Source organism: Phoca vitulina, unplaced genomic scaffold (assembly GCF_004348235.1).
Source record: "Phoca vitulina isolate PV1807 unplaced genomic scaffold, GSC_HSeal_1.0 scaffold2, whole genome shotgun sequence".
Taxonomy (NCBI): domain Eukaryota; kingdom Metazoa; phylum Chordata; class Mammalia; order Carnivora; family Phocidae; genus Phoca; species Phoca vitulina.
Window position 1 is genome coordinate 86,900,225 of NW_022589705.1, and position 18,544 is coordinate 86,918,768.

At 55.9% G+C, this 18,544-nt stretch overlaps 2 protein-coding genes across 4 annotated transcripts in view; one reads left to right on the top strand and one right to left on the bottom strand.

The window, feature by feature from the left end:
* TMCO4 (transmembrane and coiled-coil domains 4) overlaps positions 1 to 2,013 on the top strand; it is an 88,256-nt gene extending 86,243 nt beyond the window's left edge. For all 3 annotated transcript variants that reach the window (XM_032392303.1, XM_032392292.1, XM_032392313.1), the window contains one exon: positions 937 to 2,013. In XM_032392303.1, coding sequence (XP_032248194.1) covers positions 937 to 1,314 — 378 coding nt within the window. In that variant the 3' untranslated portion in view covers positions 1,315 to 2,013. The remainder of the gene's footprint in view (positions 1 to 936) is intronic.
* A 1,661-nt stretch (positions 2,014 to 3,674) lies between these two features.
* Positions 3,675 to 14,120, bottom strand: HTR6 (5-hydroxytryptamine receptor 6). Its single transcript, XM_032392322.1, has 3 exons — positions 13,395 to 14,120; positions 4,774 to 4,932; positions 3,675 to 4,575 (listed from the first exon to the last, which is right to left on the bottom strand). The coding sequence occupies exons 1-3, from the start codon at positions 14,106 to 14,108 to the stop codon at positions 4,126 to 4,128; spliced, it is 1,323 nt and encodes a 440-aa protein (XP_032248213.1). The 5' UTR covers positions 14,109 to 14,120; the 3' UTR covers positions 3,675 to 4,125.
* Positions 14,121 to 18,544: the final 4,424 nt, after the last annotated feature.

Here is an 18,544-nt window from a genome sequence, read left to right on the forward strand (position 1 = left end):
GTGTGGTTCCCTAAGTGCCCCCAGTGTCCCCCCCCCCCAGTCTTCTTTCTAAACAAAAAGGAATGTTTTGTCTTGCACTTGCCTCTGGCACCAAGCAGAGCCCGAGGACTGGGTGTGGGGGGAGGCGGCGGGGGGGGGGGGGGAGGCTAGCGCACGGCTGCATTTCAGGAGCAGATCTGAGCTGAGCAGACTGCACATGCAGCATCTCGCGCCGAGCCCCATGCGGCTTTGCTCTTCACGTGTCATGTGTATTAAGCAAACCACCATCCTTCTATGAACATTGCTTTCCTGTTTGGTAAAATGGCAATGATTTTCAAAGTTCCCCTCCCAACTCATTTTCTATGAAGAGAACAGGCCCAGATTGAAAATCCAACTCTGATACGTCCTAGCTGTATGACCTTGGTCAAGTCACCTTAGCTCTCCTTGGCTCAATTCCTTCATCTACAGGTAGGAGCCAACACCTGTCAAAGGACTGTATCCAGTATGTTCATCCACAGTGTATTAAGGATATACTACGTGTTGAGCATTGTCCGTGATCACCGTGAGGCATCGGGCGTTCTCAGTCACCCCTACTTTTCACTCACTGACACATCCCAACACAAAAGTGGGGGTATCTCTATTTTCTGAGAAAGAAGGTGGGCCCTTCTTCTGAGTTCTCAACCTTTGTCTTAGTGACGATTCCTGCCCCCAAAGGAATTTTATAGAGAAACATCCTTCATCTTTGTTTAATAAATGCGAGAGTGGCCGTGGGCCCAGAGGCTTCCCAGCCCACTCTGGATTTGAGGTCACTGAGAGCTGGAGTCCTGGCGTTGGGGATCAGGTGGCTGAGGCTGTGGAGGGAGAGGGTGAGGCCCAAGAGCTCCGCTGGGGGCCCTGGGGAGGGCAGGGCTCTGACCGCCCCCCCCCCCGTGGCCCTCACTCACTGCCCTCCTGCAGGTCAGCGGCCACTTGGACTATGCCAAGCAGATGGACATCATCCTGAAGACTGTGGGCATCCACACCAAGCCAGGCTGGGATGAAAAGGGGCTCCTGCTGGCCCCGGGCAGTCTGCCCCAAGAGGAGCCTCCCCAGGCAGCAGCCACCTCCTCATCAGACAAGACCACGCCCGGAGACAACCCCAAAGGGGCCACACCCGCTGACCCTAGCCGAGCCCAGGTGCCAACGGGGCTGGACCAGTCTGAAGGTGCCTCCCTTCCTGCCACTGCCAGCCCGGCTGAGAGCCCCCAGATCTGCAGCCACGGCATGGGCCCCAACCCACTGGGCTGCCCCGACTGTGCCAGCAAGACCCAGGGGCCCTGCCCAGGGCTGGACTGACCACAGAAGGGGACTCGAGCGGCCTTCCCAGGTTCCTCCATGTAGCACTCCCTTACAACCCTCCACCAGCTGCCCCACGTGAGCTCTGAATTTCCACCGGTGCATCTCCCAAGTTTAAGGCACTGGGACTGAAAAGGAATTGGAAGGAGGGGAGTCGAAGAGAGACAGCGTTCCCTCCCCGAGGAAGCAAGGCCGGAGCCCTGCAGAGATGACCAACCACAGTTTAGAGCCCCAGGACTCTACCAGCCTTGGGCTTCCTGTATTTCAGGCCGCAGGTGGGGGCTGGCTGGCCATCTGGGGGCCCAGGGGGCTTCCCCGGCCCCAGTAAACCCAGGTGGATGCCTGCTCTTCCATCCACACACCAGGGCTGCCCGCCAGCCCACAGACACCACTGATGCTCCTACAGAGCAGACGCAGGTGGGGAGTCCGCAGCTGACTCTCTGCTCTGGGGAGGTGCGGCCGGATGTGCCTGCACGGTCATGTAGGCTGTGCACTGCAGAACCCCAGGAGCATGGATCACACGGACGTGATGTGAAGGGTCCCCCCAGTGGTGCTACGTGGTGCTCTGGATGCAGCTCACAGCGTGATGAATATATGCTGAATCAGCATGCACTATGGGTGGGAAGTGGGCCCAGGGACAGGAATGAATTACACGGGGGAAGGATTTCCCATAGCAGGAAGGGGGGTAATGATTATAATAAAAATAATAATAGGTACCACTCATTGAGAATTTAGCAAGGACAGAGTGCTTCCATGGGTTGTCTCGGCTGACCCTACCAATAACCCCATGAGGTAGCTACTATTATTATCTGCATGTTACTGAAGGTTCTTGAGACCCAGAGAGGTTAGGTAACCTGCCCAAGGTCACACAGCTGGTCAGTCTCAAACTCCAGTCAGACTCCAGAGCCCGAGTTCTCGGCTACTCTATCTGTCTCCACGGAAGCCTCCTCCTGTGTTCCTTCCATTGTCCCTGAATGAGGGGCCAGAGATGGTTCTACATTGTGAGATGGGGAAACCAAGGCCCAGGCAGAGAAAGTATTGACAAGCCCTTGGGGGGAGGCAGCCCGGAGGAGGACAGCAGAAGGAACTAGACTATTAAGAGCTGAATGGGTCCCCACGTGTGTGTGTTTGCTTGTTCGTTCAACAAATATTTACAGAACTGCTACTGTGAGTCCACACAGCTCATGTTGCCCAGGGTCTCATCCCACTCCCACCAGCTGCTTCTCCAACCCCAGGGACCCCTCAGGCAAATCCAGTCCACACCACGGTCATTGCCTCAGCTAGTGTTTATTGGGAGTCCACTCGGGCAGGCCTGGGGGCAGAGGGGAAGCCCCAGCAAGCACCATGACCCCTCTGTGGCCAGTGACCGGGACCAGAGTTGAATCTAATCAGCACCAAGGAGAGCCCCAGGCCACTACTGGAGGGCTCCCTGGGAGTTTGGATGGATCTGGGGGGCCTCAGACTGAAAAGGACCTTATGGCAAGTAAACTGTGGGAACCAAGAGTCCCCCCTCAAAAACAACCCAGGTCCCTGTGCCAGGGTCCACCGACCTGCCTGAGGGCAGCAACCCACACCAGGCTCTTGCACTCTGCTCTGCAGACCCGAGTGGCCGACACTCCTGTTTCCCTGGCTGACCCAGGCAATGCCAGGAGGAGGTGGGGCCTCCTCAGTTAGTTCCCTTCCAGGTCCCAGGAAGTCCAGGCTGGAGGGAGACCTATTCCTGGTGTTGAGCAAGAGACCACCAGCTCCCGCTTTGCCCCCCGGGGAGAGGCGGTGCAGCAGCCTGGGAGCGGGGATGGGAGCCCCGCCCGGCATCCAGAGCAAAAAGGTGGGAGCCATGGTCAGTCGGGTGGTGGGATCCGGGCCAGTGCTGAAGAGGAGGAGGGAGATGGGAAAAACAGTGGGAACAAACAGCCCTTCCTGGCCCACGGCGAGAGGCCAAGGGGGCTGGATGCCCAGGAGTTGTGGCAACAGCTGGTACGACCTACGGCAGGACCACATGTAGGTACTGGGTACTCTACACGTGCTCTCCTGATCCTCGTGACACCCTAGGGAGCAGGCATTGTTACCCCACTTTGTATATGGAATACCAGGCTCAGAAAGGTTAAGAGACCTATGCAAGAGCTGGTGAGTAGTGGAGCGGGGATTCGGATTTCTGCCTTCCTGACTCCCGGGCCAGGTGTTTTTCTGCGCAGCCCCACACACATCCTGAGGCGCTGTCCAGACTGAAAACAAATCATCCTCACGGTTAAAGATCATCCAAGCCAGCGTGGCTCAAACTATATGGTGTGCACAGTCCACCTGGGGCTCCTGCGAGCGTGCAGAGTCTGACTCAGCAGGTCTTGGGTGGGGGGGTGGGTAGGGGTGTGCATTTTTAACAAACTCCAGGGAGGTGCCACGAATGCTGGTGGCCTGAGGACTACCCTTTGAGGAATGAGGGACTCAGCCCAGCACTCATCCACCTCTGCAGACAGAGGCATCCCTCCCCTGCAGTCTCATCAAATGTCAAAGATGATTGTCTTCACCCTAACCTGAACCAGAAGTCCTTTTCCCCTCTGCCAGAGTCCTCCAGCCACCTCCACACGCAACCACAGGTTGCACTCAGCAGTGGGGCGTCCTGGAGAAAACCATATCTGAGCCAGCTGTCCCCCCCCCGGGGGGGGCAGTGGGGGCTGGCTCAGTGCACCCCACTGACACTCCGAGGGCCCCCAGGACACCTGCAGCCTGCCAGCCTTAGCCAAGAGCTGGTCCAAGGCCTTGGGGACTTGGTTCTATCCAGTCCAGCTCCCCCCGACCGGCTCCAAGCCCTGGTCAGTTCGTGGGAGCACCAAGGGGATGCAGCTGCAGCTGGGGCTCCACAGGATCAATGTTGAAGAAGTTGACCACCACGGCAGCCCTGGCAGGGGGCGGGGGCTCCCGGGGGGCCTCTCTAGGCAGCAGGGGCTGGGCCGTGCGCTGCAGGCCCGAGGAGCCCCCGGAACCTGAGCCTGAGTCAGAACTGGAGTCAGGCGGCAGAGGCAGCGGTAGAACGTGCTGCAGGCTCAGGCCGGGCCGGGGGCCGCTGTGAGAGGTCCGCATAGAGGGTGAGGCGAGGCTGGCCCGGCGCTCCCCGGGGCAGTGGGGACACGGCAGGAACCTGCCCAGGGCCCGCTTGAAGTCCCGCATGAAGAGTGGGTAGATGATGGGGTTCATGGTGCTATTGCAGTAACCCAGCCACGTGAGGACATCGAAGAGGTCTGGGGAGATGCAGTCGCACACAGCCTGGAGAGATGGGGTACGTCATGCTCCGTCCCGGAGCAGGGTCACGACCACCCCGGCCAGCATGGATGGGACAGGGACCCACAAACACAGATGCCATGAGAGGCAACCCACCCTCCTCTATCCCCATGACTGGGCTGGGGTGGAGTTCGGGGCCTCCCCAGCGAGGCCTGGACTCACCACCCCCTGCGGTGGCATTACCTGGGCTATGTTGGCCACAAAGAAGGGCAGCCAGGTCACAAAGAACATGCCCAGCAGGATGCCCAGTGTCAGACTGGCCTTCAAGGCCTTCCTGCTGTGCTTGGTGGCCAGACGCCTGCTATCAGCTGACTCCATCCCTGGGCGTGGGGTCTTGGGTACCTGTGGAAGGAAGGCCACATACATAAGTCACCTGCAAAAGAGCCCCAGTCTGACCCTGTTCCCAGCCACAGACTAAGCCTCAATCCTAATTTTAGACTGAGCCTTAGTACCAGCAATAAACTGAGCCCTCCTGATCCTTGACTAAGCCCCAACTGTAGTGCTAGATTCCCCAACAGCAGACCTGACCTTGACTCCAGAGCAAACCTTGATCCTGACTCTAGACCAAGCCCTGACATCAGCAAGAAACCAAGCCCTGCTCATGGTCCCAGACTGAGCCCGGATAGTTACCCAGAAATTCATAACCAAGGTCTCAAACGGAGCCTCAACCCTGGACCGACTGAGCCCAGCCTTAGCCCCACACTGTGGCCTGAGCTCAGCAATAGACTGAGCCCTGATCCTGACCCTGCCCTGAGCCCTGACCCTGACACAAGGTGCTCTAAGAAGGGCAGTGAGACAGACCAACACTGTCAGACAGTTCAGGAGACCCCCCTACCCACCTCGCAAAAGACAACACTCAGCACAAGTCAACACACATGACCGCGAGCCCCAGCACCACACAAAGCCTCTGGCCCTACAAGAATTAGTTGCAATTCAACAGTATTTGACAAAAGAGGTCTTGCTGCCACCCAGGGCATGACAATCTCTTCATAGACAGATTCTCCTCATATTTGGGAGGGATGATTTTGCCTGCACCATTACCCTCATCCTGCACAAAATAGTCCTTTTCTGAAAACATGTGCACAGAGTAAATGTTTGCAATGAAATCAATTTTAGACTAGTAGGGGTGCTAGTGACCTCGGCATTTTACAACTCAAATTACACTGTGGACTGACAGACATCTTCATTCCCAAACATTGACCTCAAGAGCTGGAGTGTGGGGAAGAAAAGAAGGAGAAAGAAGCTGCCCCACAGGGCGCCTGGGTGGCTCAGTTGGTTAAGCGACTGCCTTCGGCTCAGGTCATGATCCTGGAGTCCCTGGATCGAGTCCCGCATCGGGCTCCCTGCTCGGTGGGGAGTCTGCTTCTCCCTCTGACCCTACCCCCTCTCATGTGCTCTCTCTCATTCTCTCTCTCTCAAATAAATAAATAAAATCTTTAAAAAAAAAAAAAAAAAAAGAAGCTGCCCCACAGCAGCCTCGAAGGGGACGCAGGCATGAGGAGGTTAGAATTTGACTTTGCAAACTAGTGACCAGCAGTCCCAAAACATTAAAAAGCTCTGAACTGGCCGATCTTTAGCCCAGCTGTTTCCTTAAGTTTTTCAAGCTCCTGAGCTCATTGAGAATCCGATGCAATCTACAAAACCTTTCCCCAGAACACAAAAAGCGTATAAATTGTTACACATGCACACACAGAGAAGGAGAAAACATCCCACATTTCCAGCAGGTTCAGAGACCACCTTGAGGCCCGGCCATGAAACCCCCAAATCCCACGAAAGCTGGGACATGAAGCCCCCCTCTAAAGAGCGTGTTGTAATCAATTTGGATTTTCATACATCAGTTTTACACAAAGTGGGACCAACTTACATTTATAATTTAAGTAAATACCAGTATGCCAAGGTGTGCACAGTTCATTGAACTGAGTAAAGATCGTGTGTGCAGCCTGGGAACACGCCTGGCCTTTGGGAGCAAGGGATTCCTCCAATGTTTCTTTTTTTTTTTTTTTTTAAGATTTTTAAGTAATGTCTGCACCCAACGTGGGGCTCAAACTCACAGCCCTGAGATCAAGAGTTGCAAGCTCCTCCGACTGAGCTAGCCAGGTGCCCCTCCTCCAACATTTCCTAAACTGCAAGAGAGCCCAGCTTAGCTCTCCAGGGAGCCAGAGGTGGGTTGAGTATAGGGTAATTGGAAGAGTCAGAAGGAGGCAGGAAGGGAACCTGATTCCCCGGCAACCCTCGCAGATGGAAAGGGGGCGGTGGTGGCAAAGCCAAGAAGATGTGTCAGTCCCCCGGAGCACCCAAGCCAAAACCCCACCCCGCTCTCAGGCGCAGGGGCCGCAGTGCCTCTGCAGGGTATCCAGACTTGGTGTCCTGTCCATGGTGCTGAAACCCCAGGTCTATGCTATCTTTCCATAGGATCAAGGAGTCCAGAATGGCGGTGGGCAGGAGGGGGGAGATGAAGCACACCGTAACTCCCACCCCTCAGTATGTTTATCCATGTGAAATCTGGTTATATGAATACCAAGGACAAATTCACAAAGAGCAGCCTAAGAGAAGATCTTGATTTCTCCCCTCTGTCTGGGTGGGGCAGCATTGTGCGGAGGCAAGAGCTAGATTGTAAGACAAGTAATCTGGCTTCAAGTCATGCCTCTACCACTTACTCGCTCTGTGATCTTGAGACAGTCTCTGTTTCCACATCTGTAAAATGGGAAAAACAATACTCAGCTTGTGGAGTCATTGCGAGGCTGTGGATAATAAATGCATGCAGAGTGCCCGATACAGAGTTAAGTGCCATGTACGTGGTAGCCCTGAGGTCGGTTCAGTGGTACGTGTTGGAGGTTGGGGAAATCTTGAGCACCCTCAGGAGCCTGTCCTTCTGCCAGCAGCTCAGGCTCCCCGAAGCAGCACAGATGTCAGGACAAATGCTCTGACTCACCATGCTACAGCAAGGGAGGGGGAAAAGGCTCTGCTTTTCTCTTTCATCATCTCCTTTTCTCCCTCCCAGGGTAGACTCTATATGGCTTCTGTGGCCCCACTGTGGTCAGCCTGGAGGAGAGGTTCCTGCTTACCCCCAAAGATCTGCCATCCCTTCAAATTGCTGCCATCGATGGGGATAGATAATAGGGAAGGAGGGAGCCACCATCTCCAGAGGAGCCACTCACACAGGTACCCTCCCTGACTTCTGGCAACCTGGGCGGGGCAAGAGACAGCCCCGATCTTGTCAGAGCTCTAGGGCACTGGGGAACTGAGACACTGGAGAGATATCTGGGTGGGAGGCAATCACTGGGAAGGGGGCTCCAGAGAAGGAATTAAAGATGGCTTCAGATTCCCTCTCTGGGAATCTTCCTGGGACAACCCTGGGTTGTTTTTTTTTTCTCTTCTTCTCCCCAAAGAGTTGACCCAAGAACACAGGCAAAAGGGAAGAGAGAAGGAAACCAAGGCTCAGAGAGGATAGGGGACCTTCCCCAGGTCACAGTGTCCCAGTACAAGGCCTCAAAGCAAAGCACTCCAAGTGACCCCCAATCAGCACCATCATCCACATTTAGGGAGCGCTATGTGTCAGCATCTGATACCCATCGTGCCATTCAGTCTTGACCTGAGGTAGCTATTATTATCCCCATTTTGCCGATGAGGCTCAGAGAGGCAAAAGAACTTGCCCACAGTCACACAGCAGATAAAGGTTGAGTCAGGGATTGAAAGCCATTTCTAGCTCCAGAAATTGCACTTCTGCATGTGGGGGGTTACAGAGACCCTCAGCACTGTCACCAGAGGCCCTCATGGAGCAGAGGCCTGTGACAGCCACTGGCCTCACCCTGAGTCCCGCTGATGCCCGCTGCACCTGCCCACTTCTCTCTGCCCTCACGGCCATGTGCTGTTGTCCGCATGCCCCTTAATGACACCGAGGGCAGCTGCCTGGACGACAGGCTGGCATTGCCCCTCCAGGAGGCAGTCCCACGTACAGGTTCCCCTGTGCAATAAATACCCGAGCACGTCTGCACACTCGGCATACATGGACATGTGTATTGCAACACTATTCCTGGAAAAAACTGGAAACAGCCTAAATGTGCATGGAAGGATGGCAGTTAAATAAACCATAGTACCTTCCCACTATAGTTGACAACATAGATGTTAAAAGAATATAATTGGTCAAATGACAAGATCTCCAAGACATAACATCAATATTAAGTGGTAATGGTAAGTTGCAAAATAATAGGTACAACAGGACTCCATTTGCTTAAAAAATACAGAAGACGGAGGCGCCTGGGTGGCTCAGTCAGTTAAGCGGCTGCCTTCAGCTCGGGTCATGATCCCAGGGTCCTGCGATCGAGCCCCGCTTCAGGCTCCCTGCTCGGCGGAAAGCCTGCTTCTCCCTCTCCCCCGCTTGTGGTCTCTCTCTCTCAAATAAATAATCTTTTTAAAAATTGTTTAAATAAAAATTTTTAAAAATACACAAAACAAAGCACTAAGTCTCTTTGGGTGCATGAACAAACATGGAAACACAAAGATACAGGAGTAGAAAGACATATCCTAAATCGATAAGAGTGTCCCTGGGAACGGAAGGTGACTGGGTGGGATTTGGGAGGGTCTTTCACTTTATCTCTATGGCTGGATTTTTTTTTTTTAAGTAGGCTCTATACCCAACGTGGGGCTTGAGCTCACGACCCCAAGATCAAGAGCCGCATGCTCTACCAAATGAACCAGCCAGGCACCCCCTGGATTTTTATTTTAAAGTGTATTTATGTATTCCCTTGTGTAATTCAAAATTTTTACGATCACCTACTCATAGCGTGAGGGTTCTAAGACAGACTCCAGAGCCAGACGGTCTGGTTTCAAATCGTGGCTCTGTTACTAACTGGCTGGTGACCTCAGGCGAGGAGTTTCACCTCTCTGTGCCTCAGCTTTCTCATCTGTAAAATGGCAATTACAGTGGCGTCTGTCTCACAGGGTTGTAGTAAGAACTAACGAAGATAACATGCACAAAGTCAGCTGATCAGTGCCTGGCACACGGTAAGCCCCATGTAAGCGTCAGCCAGCATTTCTGCTTTTCGAGTCCAACTCAGCTCTTTGCTTCTGGTGATGATGCTGTTATTGACAGCAGTGGCAGATTTTTTTTCCCTAAAGAGGCTCAAAGGGGTGATGATTTCTCCAGAACCACATATCTTACCACCAAGAGGAAAGGGGACGAACTAACACGTGCTGAGCACCTAGTATGTACCAGGCTGACATATGTTATCTCACCGATTCCTCAAACAGCCTCATGTGATAAGTGGCATTACCCCTGGGGCAGCAGGAGCTGAATGACTGGTCCAAAGTCATCAGCAGGGAGGGAAAGGAGGCAGGATTTGAACCCCTGACGAGCCGGGTCCACAAGCTCCTGCAGCCAGTTGTGGCCGCTCCGGGCCACCTTGTTCCCAGCAGCAGCCAAGGCTGCCATGCTCTCGGCGCTGCTCCTCTGTCAGCCTCTCCCAGCTCAGCCCCCTCCTCCTCCTCCGAGATATTTCTGTGATCACAGCCTCCTCTGAGGAGGAGGAAGGACAGCGATGGAAGGGAAGACAGATCGCTAAGACAAAGTGATGCAGAGTTGGGTGAGGGAGGGTGGAACAGGCTGGTGGAGGAGGAGAGAGGGAGAAACTGATGGGAGAGAAGGGGGAGAGGCAGATGGGAGGGTGTAGAAGGCAGAGAAGGGGGCGAGATGGCTCCAGAGGAGAGAGGGGTGGGAGAAGGGAAGGAAGATGAGGTGCGGAGGAAGACAGAGGGGCAAGGGCTCCAGACCAAAGGCACAGGTCCTGACACAGAGCCAAAGAGGCTGGGGAGGCAAACGCCCCAGCAGACCTGCTTCTCCCCTGCTGCTCTCCATCCCTGAGCTCCCACACGGGTCCCTCCCGAGGATGAGCACCATCCCACCCTGGCACAGATCGCTCTGTCTCTCTCTCCCTCTCTCTCCTACGCTGGCGGCATCTCACTCACTCTGAAACCACTCTCCCCATATCCTGCTCTTCATGCCCAGCCCAGTCTCTGCCTCAGCTGTAAGTGAGACCCCTACCTCACAGCCGCGGGGCTGGGAAAGCCTGGCTGAAACCATTGAGCTGGCCGGTGGCTTCTGAAAAGCCTGTTCACATACCTAGCAGATGTGGGGGGTGGGAGGAGAGATTAAAATACTCAAGCCTGCTCAGTTACCACGTCCTCAAACCCAGAGGAGCTGGGGCTTCAGAAACCCATGTCCCCCTCTGGTCCCCCGCCCTCCGTGGAGAAGCTAGCGGCTGGATTGGGGAAGGGAGCTCAGGGCTAAGTAGGGCTGAGGACAAGAGGAAAGGGGTCCAATGCACCCCAAGTTTTGTTCATTCTCATCAATTCCTTTAGGTCCAGGTACTGGGAGCCTCAAGTGCCCGGCTGGAAGCCTAGTCTCAGGGGCCGGCCAGCTTGGGTGGGAGGAAAGGGGGTCGTGACCCAAGAAGATGGAGTAGAGGCTATGTCCCAGAAACAAATTCCCCAAACGCAGGCAGTTGTGCAGAGAATAAGGAAAACAGGCAGGTAGGAGGCTGGCTTAGGAGCTGCGTGGTTTGGGAAGTGTTGGGTTCTGACTCCTCCCCTCTCTCGGAACCCCAGGCTCCCCGTCTGTCCAACAGGGATGATGGTAGTCCTTGCCCGGGTGGGTGTTTGGGGCACGAGCTTGGCCAGGTGCCAGCACACAGTGGGCACTGAGAAACCGTGGGACTGCCGCAGTCAACACCCCGGGGGCTCCAGGCCACAGTCTCAGGTTCAATCCTGGCACCAGCCAATTAGCCTCAGGGACAGAAAAGTGTGTCACAGGTGACCCTGGCACGGAAAATCCAGACCCGTCCCACCCCAGCCTCACCAAGACCAGCCACCTCCTCATCCTTAGTCACTGGCGCAGAGCTCCCCAAAGCGCGGAAGAGGAAGATGACCCATAACAGAACTAAATGACAGAGTGAGAACACAAGCCTTTTGCAGCACTCTTCCGGCTCCTTTTCCGGTTGTGTCAAGAGGAAGTGGGTGTTGATGCTGCTGTCTTTAACACCCCGCTAGCACCAAAGAGGAAGCGAGCCTGGGGCTGGACCACTTGGAGCTCCCCTCCGGGCTTCAGCAACACTGCTGGGGTTCCCACCACCCACTGCCGCTGTCTTTGGGACTGCCTTCTGTTAATGGCAAAGGGACCCGAGTTTCCATTTCCAGAAGAGATAAGAAGTTTCCTTTCGAAACAAATGCATGGAAGTGAAAAGATAAGTGAGGCGATGGAGAGAAAAATGCAAACTACATTTGCAGAAGGAAGCCGCCTGAGACGTGTGGGTGGCTGGAAAGAAGGCGGATGGCCCAAGGTGGTTCCAGATGCCTCGAGTTTGGGAAACGCTCCTTTACAAGAACCCAGGGAGAGAGTGTGGATGGCCTAGGGCAGCCTTCCTACTGCTGGAGAACAGAGTCGGGGTCACAGCCACCTATTGTGATTCAGGAATGTTCTCCAGTGAGCACAGACGGAGGGAGGAAGACTGGAGCCTGGACCTCCTGTCCACCCAAGGCCTTTTCCCCTGGTTGATGGGGCAGGCAAGCTGCTCGGAGGGCCCGCCTTTCAGCCCCCATCCACCCAAGCCCCCAGGTACCCCCCATCCTGCAGGAGCCTCCTCCACCTGGGGCTACATCAAGACTGGAGAGCCCCATCAGGACCTTCCTCAGGGCCTGTGACCTAATTCTCTGGGCCTCAGGCCTCATCAACCTAAACTCCCGTTCCTTGGGGGTTTAGGACAATAGACAGTAAGACTCCGGTGCCATATGGCCTGAGTGACAAGAACAGCCACCGCACTCCTGATGTTGCAGGGCCTTAGCACTCACAAGTCATTAGTAAGCACCTAGGGTGTACAGTGGGGATCAAAACCGCCCCAGATGTGCCCAGCTTACACTCTCGTGGGGGAGAGACAAAATGACCAAGTCAACATATAAACCTACAGTTGGGAGAAATAACAGGGTGAGGGAGCACCGATGGGTCTGCAGACAGGGTGGTCAGGGACAGACTCTGGGAAGAGGTGACCTGTGAGCTGAAAAGGAGTCAGACAGGGCAGCCCAAGGGGAAGAGCTGTCCAGGCAGAGGGAACAGCGATGCCAAGTCCTGGACACTGCAGTCTGGTGCCTTCCAGAAACATCAGAAGGGCTGGTGCACAAGGAGAGAGGGCAAGGGGAGGAAGTGAAGCTGGAGAGGTTGGCAGGACCACATTCCCAGACCAGATCCCGACATGGGTCTCTTCTTTTATCTTAAGAGTGACGGGCTCACTTCTGTTTTGTCAAGTGCTCTGGCTCCTGGGCAGAGAGTAGACAGGAGTGAGTCTGAAGAGGAAGCAGGGGAAGCCAGTAGGAGACTATCGAGGGCTTCCAGGAAAGAAGCAATGGGGGCCTGGTTGAGGGGGTGGCCTTGGGGTGGTACGTGTTCAGGAGGACAGCACCAACAGGCCTTGACAATGAACCCCATGAGCATGAGGGAGAAAAATTATTCCTGAGTTTCTGTGGGGTACTGCCGTGATGGTGCCATTTGCCATGACAGGAACGACGGGGAGGGTGGGGACACCCTGAATTCCCTTAGCACATGCTACCTTCTCGAAGCCTGCCCCGCATGCTGACGCAGCTGTCCTGTGGACAGTTAGCCCTGAGTCTAGAATGCAGAAGAGTCATGTGTGTTGGAAATGGCCACTTGGAGGTCACCAGCAAGTGTATATATTAAGTGATGGATGCCGCGTGGGCACCCAACGGCTGCTCATTCCTCTCCATCCCACGAGCCCGGTCTCCCTGCGCGCCCCGGGTACCTGCAGCGTCTCCAGGGCCTGGCCGGCCGTGCCGGTGGTGAGGGAGGCCACCTGCACGGCCTGCTTGCGGGCGGCCAGCAGGATCCTGCAGTACGTGTAGCAGATGGCGCCCGAGGGCAGGAAGAAAGTGAGGCCCGACGCCACGAGGACGAACGGCAGGCTGGCCAGCAGGCGGCACTGGCCCGGGGCAGGGGCCCGCACGCGGCCCAGCTGGTGCCAGCCCAGCAGCAGGGGCAGGAAGGAAGCGAGGGCGGCCAGGCTCCAGGCGCCCAGGACAAGCCCCAGGGCGCGCGGGGGCGTCATGCGCAGCTTGTAGCTCAGCGGCGAGAGGATGAGCAGGTAGCGGTCCAGGCTGATGAGGCAGAGGTTGAGGATGGAGGCGCTGCAGCACATCACGTCGAAGGCGGCCCAGAGCAGGCAGAGGCCGCGCGCCAGCACCCAGCGCCCGTACAGCGCGTTCAGCATGGCGGGCGGCATCACCACCAGCCCCACCATCAGGTCCGACGTGAAGAGCGACACCAGGAAGAAGTTGGACGTGTTGCGCAGCGCGGGCTGCGTGCAGATGAGCGCGATGAGCAGCGAGTTGGCCGCCGCCGTCAGCGCGATGACCACGCACAGCGCGGCCGCCACCCAGCCGCTGCCCGCCGGCTCTGACGGCGGCCCCGACCCCCAGTTCGGGGTGCTGTTGTTGGCAGGGCCGGGTTCCGGGACCATGGGGGCGGGGGGGCGAGGACGTCAGGCCCGAGAGGGGTCCGGAGGACGAGGTAGGGGGGGCGGGACGCCTGGGTGAGGGACCTGGAGGAGCGGAGGCTGGATGCGCGTCGTCGGTGGGAACAGACCGCCACCAGGGGTCAGGTGGGAAGATAGAGACAGGGGCACTAGGTCAAGGGGTAAGGACCCAAGGAAGATGGAGAGCGGTTATATGGTGTGAGGTGGGGACACGGAGCAAACGGGGAGGGAGTTTGGAAGGGCGCACCTGATGAGGCGCAGTGTCCCCGAGAGGGGGCGGGCGGGAAGTCAAGGACCGCAGATGACTGGGAGGTTGGACCGGTGGGAGCAGAGCCCCCTAGAGGGGGCGGGCGGGAAGGTTGGGACGGGGACGTCCGCCTGGGGCGGGGACCTGAGGAGCTGGGAGCCGGGGACGGACGTGCGCGCTCAGCAGGGGGCAGCCCCCTCCGCGGCAGGTGGGCGTACCGGAGCGCTAGGTCGCGAGCCGCGGTCACTTGGGGTGGCAGGGCGGGAGCCCGTGAGCCACAGCAAAGCCCCCGGTGGGGAAGGCAGGTCTCCGAGCCGACGCAGAGGCAGCCAGGGCTTGGGCGGTCACGGTCCCCTGCGGCGTGCGGGAGGACGCCCAGCTGGCCCGCGGGGACAGGAGCAGCAGCGGCGGCCGCGCGCCGCCGGGTCCCCGGCCCCGCTCCCGCCCGCGCTCGGTACCTGGGCGCTCGGCGCTGTTCCGCTGCCAGCGACTGCGACAGGCGCCGCGGGGCTGGGGAAGAAGAGGCTGCCGCGGGCGGGGCAGGCGCCCAGGGAGCCCGGGAGGCACCGCGAGGGGCCCGCGCGCGCGGAGGAGCGGGTGGCGCTTCCAGGAGCGCGCGGTCCCAGCGCCGCGGAGCCTGCGCCCCGCCCTGCGGTGGGCGGGGAGAGCCGAGCCCCCGCCCCGCAGCGCGCGGGGTCCTCCGCACCTCCGGGTCACGGCCTCCACCCCCCCCCCCCCCCGCCCCGTCCCCGCACACCCCTCTCCCACCTGACGTGGCTGCGGCGCAGGAGGAACTCAGAGGAGGGGCTGTGGCCGCCTTTATCTAGGACTGCTCCCCAGTTGGGGGGCTGCCCACCCGCAGCGGGGGTCGCCGCGCTAGCAGCGGGAGCCCATTGGGAGCTCGCTTGACGCCCAGATGTCACACACATATATATGCACATATGTACCTGTATATAATAGTATACATAATATATAATAACCCATATAATGCTTCCTTCAAACCTTCAAACAGCAGGTTACCTTCTCCTCGGGGTCCTTTGAGCAGGAACCTACCACTCCCCGACAGCAGCAGGCACAAAGTGCGTGATGTGCTGGGACTCCCAGTCTAACAAAGAGTGTGAACAGATTTGGGAATCCCTAGGCCAGATGGGGTAGAGGTACTGCAGATAGCACCCTCGGAAGGTGCTCTCCCCCCCCCCCCCCCCCAGCTAAGAAGAGTCTCTACCAGATGCTTCACAGATCAGTACTGCGGGTTCCACTCATTCATTCAACAAACATTTATCAAGCACCTACTAGATGTTAGGCACTGTTCTGGCCGGTTAGGACACTACAGTAACCACAACAAAGATCCAGCTTCATGGAGTTTATGTTCTAGTGGAAGGAGACAGACAATAAACAATAAGCATAATAGACTCTTAAAGTCGTCGTAAAGGGATCACTGCTTTAGAAAAAAAAAAAAAAGAAAATGAAGAGCAACATAAAGGGAATCTGAGAGCGAAGGGGGTCTTTTTCCCTCCGCAGAAACAGAAAAGTCATACCCCCCCACGTATAAGTTTCCTGCTATGTTCCAGGGACTTTATTATTCTCTTATTCCTACCACTACAATAGTGCTGATAGGTAGGTGTTAAACTGAGGCTCAGAGAGGCCAAGGGCCTCATCCAAGGTCACCAGCAGCAAGAGACCAAGTGGAACTGAAACTCGGAACTGCCCAACACCCAAGACAGAAAAACCTCAAGACCCTGCAGCGCCCCACCCACCCCCAAGCCACTATTTGGGGCCCAGAGTCCCAGTCGTGCCCAGAGACGGGTCTATGTAGCAGGAAAAGGAGGCCTGTCCTCCCTCCCATGTGACACCCCTATGACAATTTCTGCCATGTCCCAGAGGACAGGATATGAGGCGCTAGGCTGAAAACATAAAGACCAGACTTGGGATCCCATTGCTGTTGCTTACCAGCTCTGTGGATTCGGGGCCTTTATTATTTTTTTTAAAGGCCTAAAGAAAACATGACAAATTTGTTAATATTTGTTCATCCTGGGTGACACGTTCAGAGACATTTGTTATATTGTGATCTGTACTTAACTATAATTTTTTTTAAAGGTTTTATTTATTTATTTATTTGACAAAGACACAGCGAGAGAGGGAACACAAGCAGGGGGAGTGGGAGAGGGAGAAGCAGGCTTCCTGCGGAGCAGGGAGCCTGATGTGGGGCTCGATCCCAGGACCCTGGAATCATGACCTGAGCCTAAGGCAGACGCTTAACGACTGAGCCACCCAGGCGACCCTTAACTATAATTTTTTTTAAAAAGATTTATTTATTTATTTGAGAGAGAGAGCGTGCGCACGCGCACACACACGCACACACGCGGGCTCGGGAGGGAGGGGCAGAGAGAGAGAGGGAGAGAGTCTTAAGCAGACTCCACGCTGAGCATGAAGCCCAACAGGGGCTCGATCTCATGACCCTGAGACCACCGCCTGAGCTGAAACCAAGAGTCAGATGCTTAACCCACTGCGCCACCCAGGGACCCCTTAACTATTTTTTTTTTTTAATTTTTTCCAAGATTGGGCCTGGGTAGTGGTGCCACCTTGTGGCCACACTATTATCTTGAATTTAAGAACTTTTTCAAAAGTTCCATGTGTGTGCTCATGCTCCTAAGTTTATCATACCTGTCATGGAATATTAAAGCCCCAGACTTCCCAGACTTCCTTAACCTTTCAGGGTAGAGAGGGACCTTCACGGATGCTCAGCCTTTGCTCAATTACTTCTAGCCATGGGGAGCTCCCTCTCTGGAGGAGAAGGCCGGTGCCACGCTGGAACAGCTGACTCTTCTGAAGTCCCCTGCCCCAGACCTCCATGCCCGCCAGAGCTCCGCATTATGGGGATGGAGTAACCGAGATCCAGGGAGGCTGTGAAGCCTGCTCAAAGCTGCTCTCACAGAAGGCGCTGATTAACCGGATAAACTCCATGAGGCCGGGGATTTGTCTGTTTTGTTCACTGCTCTATCCTCAGCACATAACAGGCTCTCAATAAACATCTGTTCAATGAATGAATGAACAAAACTATCAGCCCAGCCACCAGCAGTTGTGACCCAGTCTTTCATTCTCAATAATTATAGTGACAGCCGGCATTTTTCTTGTGTGTGTGTGTTTTGTTCTGCAATGTAAGCTCTACACCCAGCATGGGGCTTGAACTTAGGACCCTGAGATCAAGAGTCACATACTCTGTGGACTGAGCCAGCCACGTGTCCTTACTACATGCCAGGCACTGTTCCAAGCTCCACTCGTACATTAATTTATATAAAGCTCACCATGACCCTGGGAGTAAGAGAGGTGTGATCATTAGTCCCCATTTTGCAGATGGGCAAACTGAGCCTCAGGGAGTTTAACTGACCTCCTCAAGATTACACAGCTAGGAAGTGGCCCAGCCAGAATTTAAACCCAGGCTGACTGGATATCCCCAGAGGCTTGGAGCAGGGGAAGAAAACGAGCTGGGAGTTGTAGGTTCCATGTAGGCAAATAAGGCGGGGTAGCTGGTGCTAATTACTTACCCACCCTTTGCCAAGAGGGGCCTGTGCTGTCAGTGTTAATCCCTTGTAAAGATTTTAAGATCTTTCCACCATTGCTGTGGGGCGGGGGGGGGGGGGGGAAGCGAAGGGCAGAGGAGGACCTGAAATGTTTTTCCTGGGCCCTCTTGGTGGTTCAGCTTGAGGTTGACAAGGAAAATCGAAGTCACTACGCCCCATCTCACGCCCATTTGCCCATTTGCAGGCTGGCATAACAAGTGACGTCAGCACTCAAATCTGGCTCCTCCCATCTGCTGCTCCCGAATCCAATCAGCGGCGCCTCTCCTGCCTGGCTCCGCCTCCCCTTTGCCCACACCCAATTCTGGCCTCTATGGTCTCCCGTCTCTGTCTTCTGCCCGGACCATTGCAGTCACCGCCGTCCGTCTCCACTCTCTCGGAAACCCAGCTCTGTGCAGAGCTCTCCGGGGCTCTTACTGCAAAGAGAATGAAGTCTGAACTCTGGCTAGCATTCCAGACCTGCCACCAGCCATGCCAACCCACCTTCCTGCTTTCTTTTCAATGAGCCTCTTAATTTCTTTATATGTCTACCCTGCCTGGTTCCATACACAGGTTGGAGGCAGCTCCTGACCAAGATTCATCCTGCGAACACGGTG

Coding starts and splice junctions, on each gene's coding strand:
- HTR6 (XM_032392322.1), bottom strand. CDS start 14,108: ATGGTCCCGGAACCCGGCCCTGCCAACAACAGCACCCCGAACTGGGGG. Junction 4,933..13,394: donor AGGCCCTGGAGACGCTGCAG/GTACCCGGGGCG, acceptor TTCCTTCCACAG/GTACCCAAGACCCCACGCCC. Junction 4,576..4,773: donor TTGTGGCCAACATAGCCCAG/GTAATGCCACCG, acceptor CCATCTCTCCAG/GCTGTGTGCGACTGCATCTC.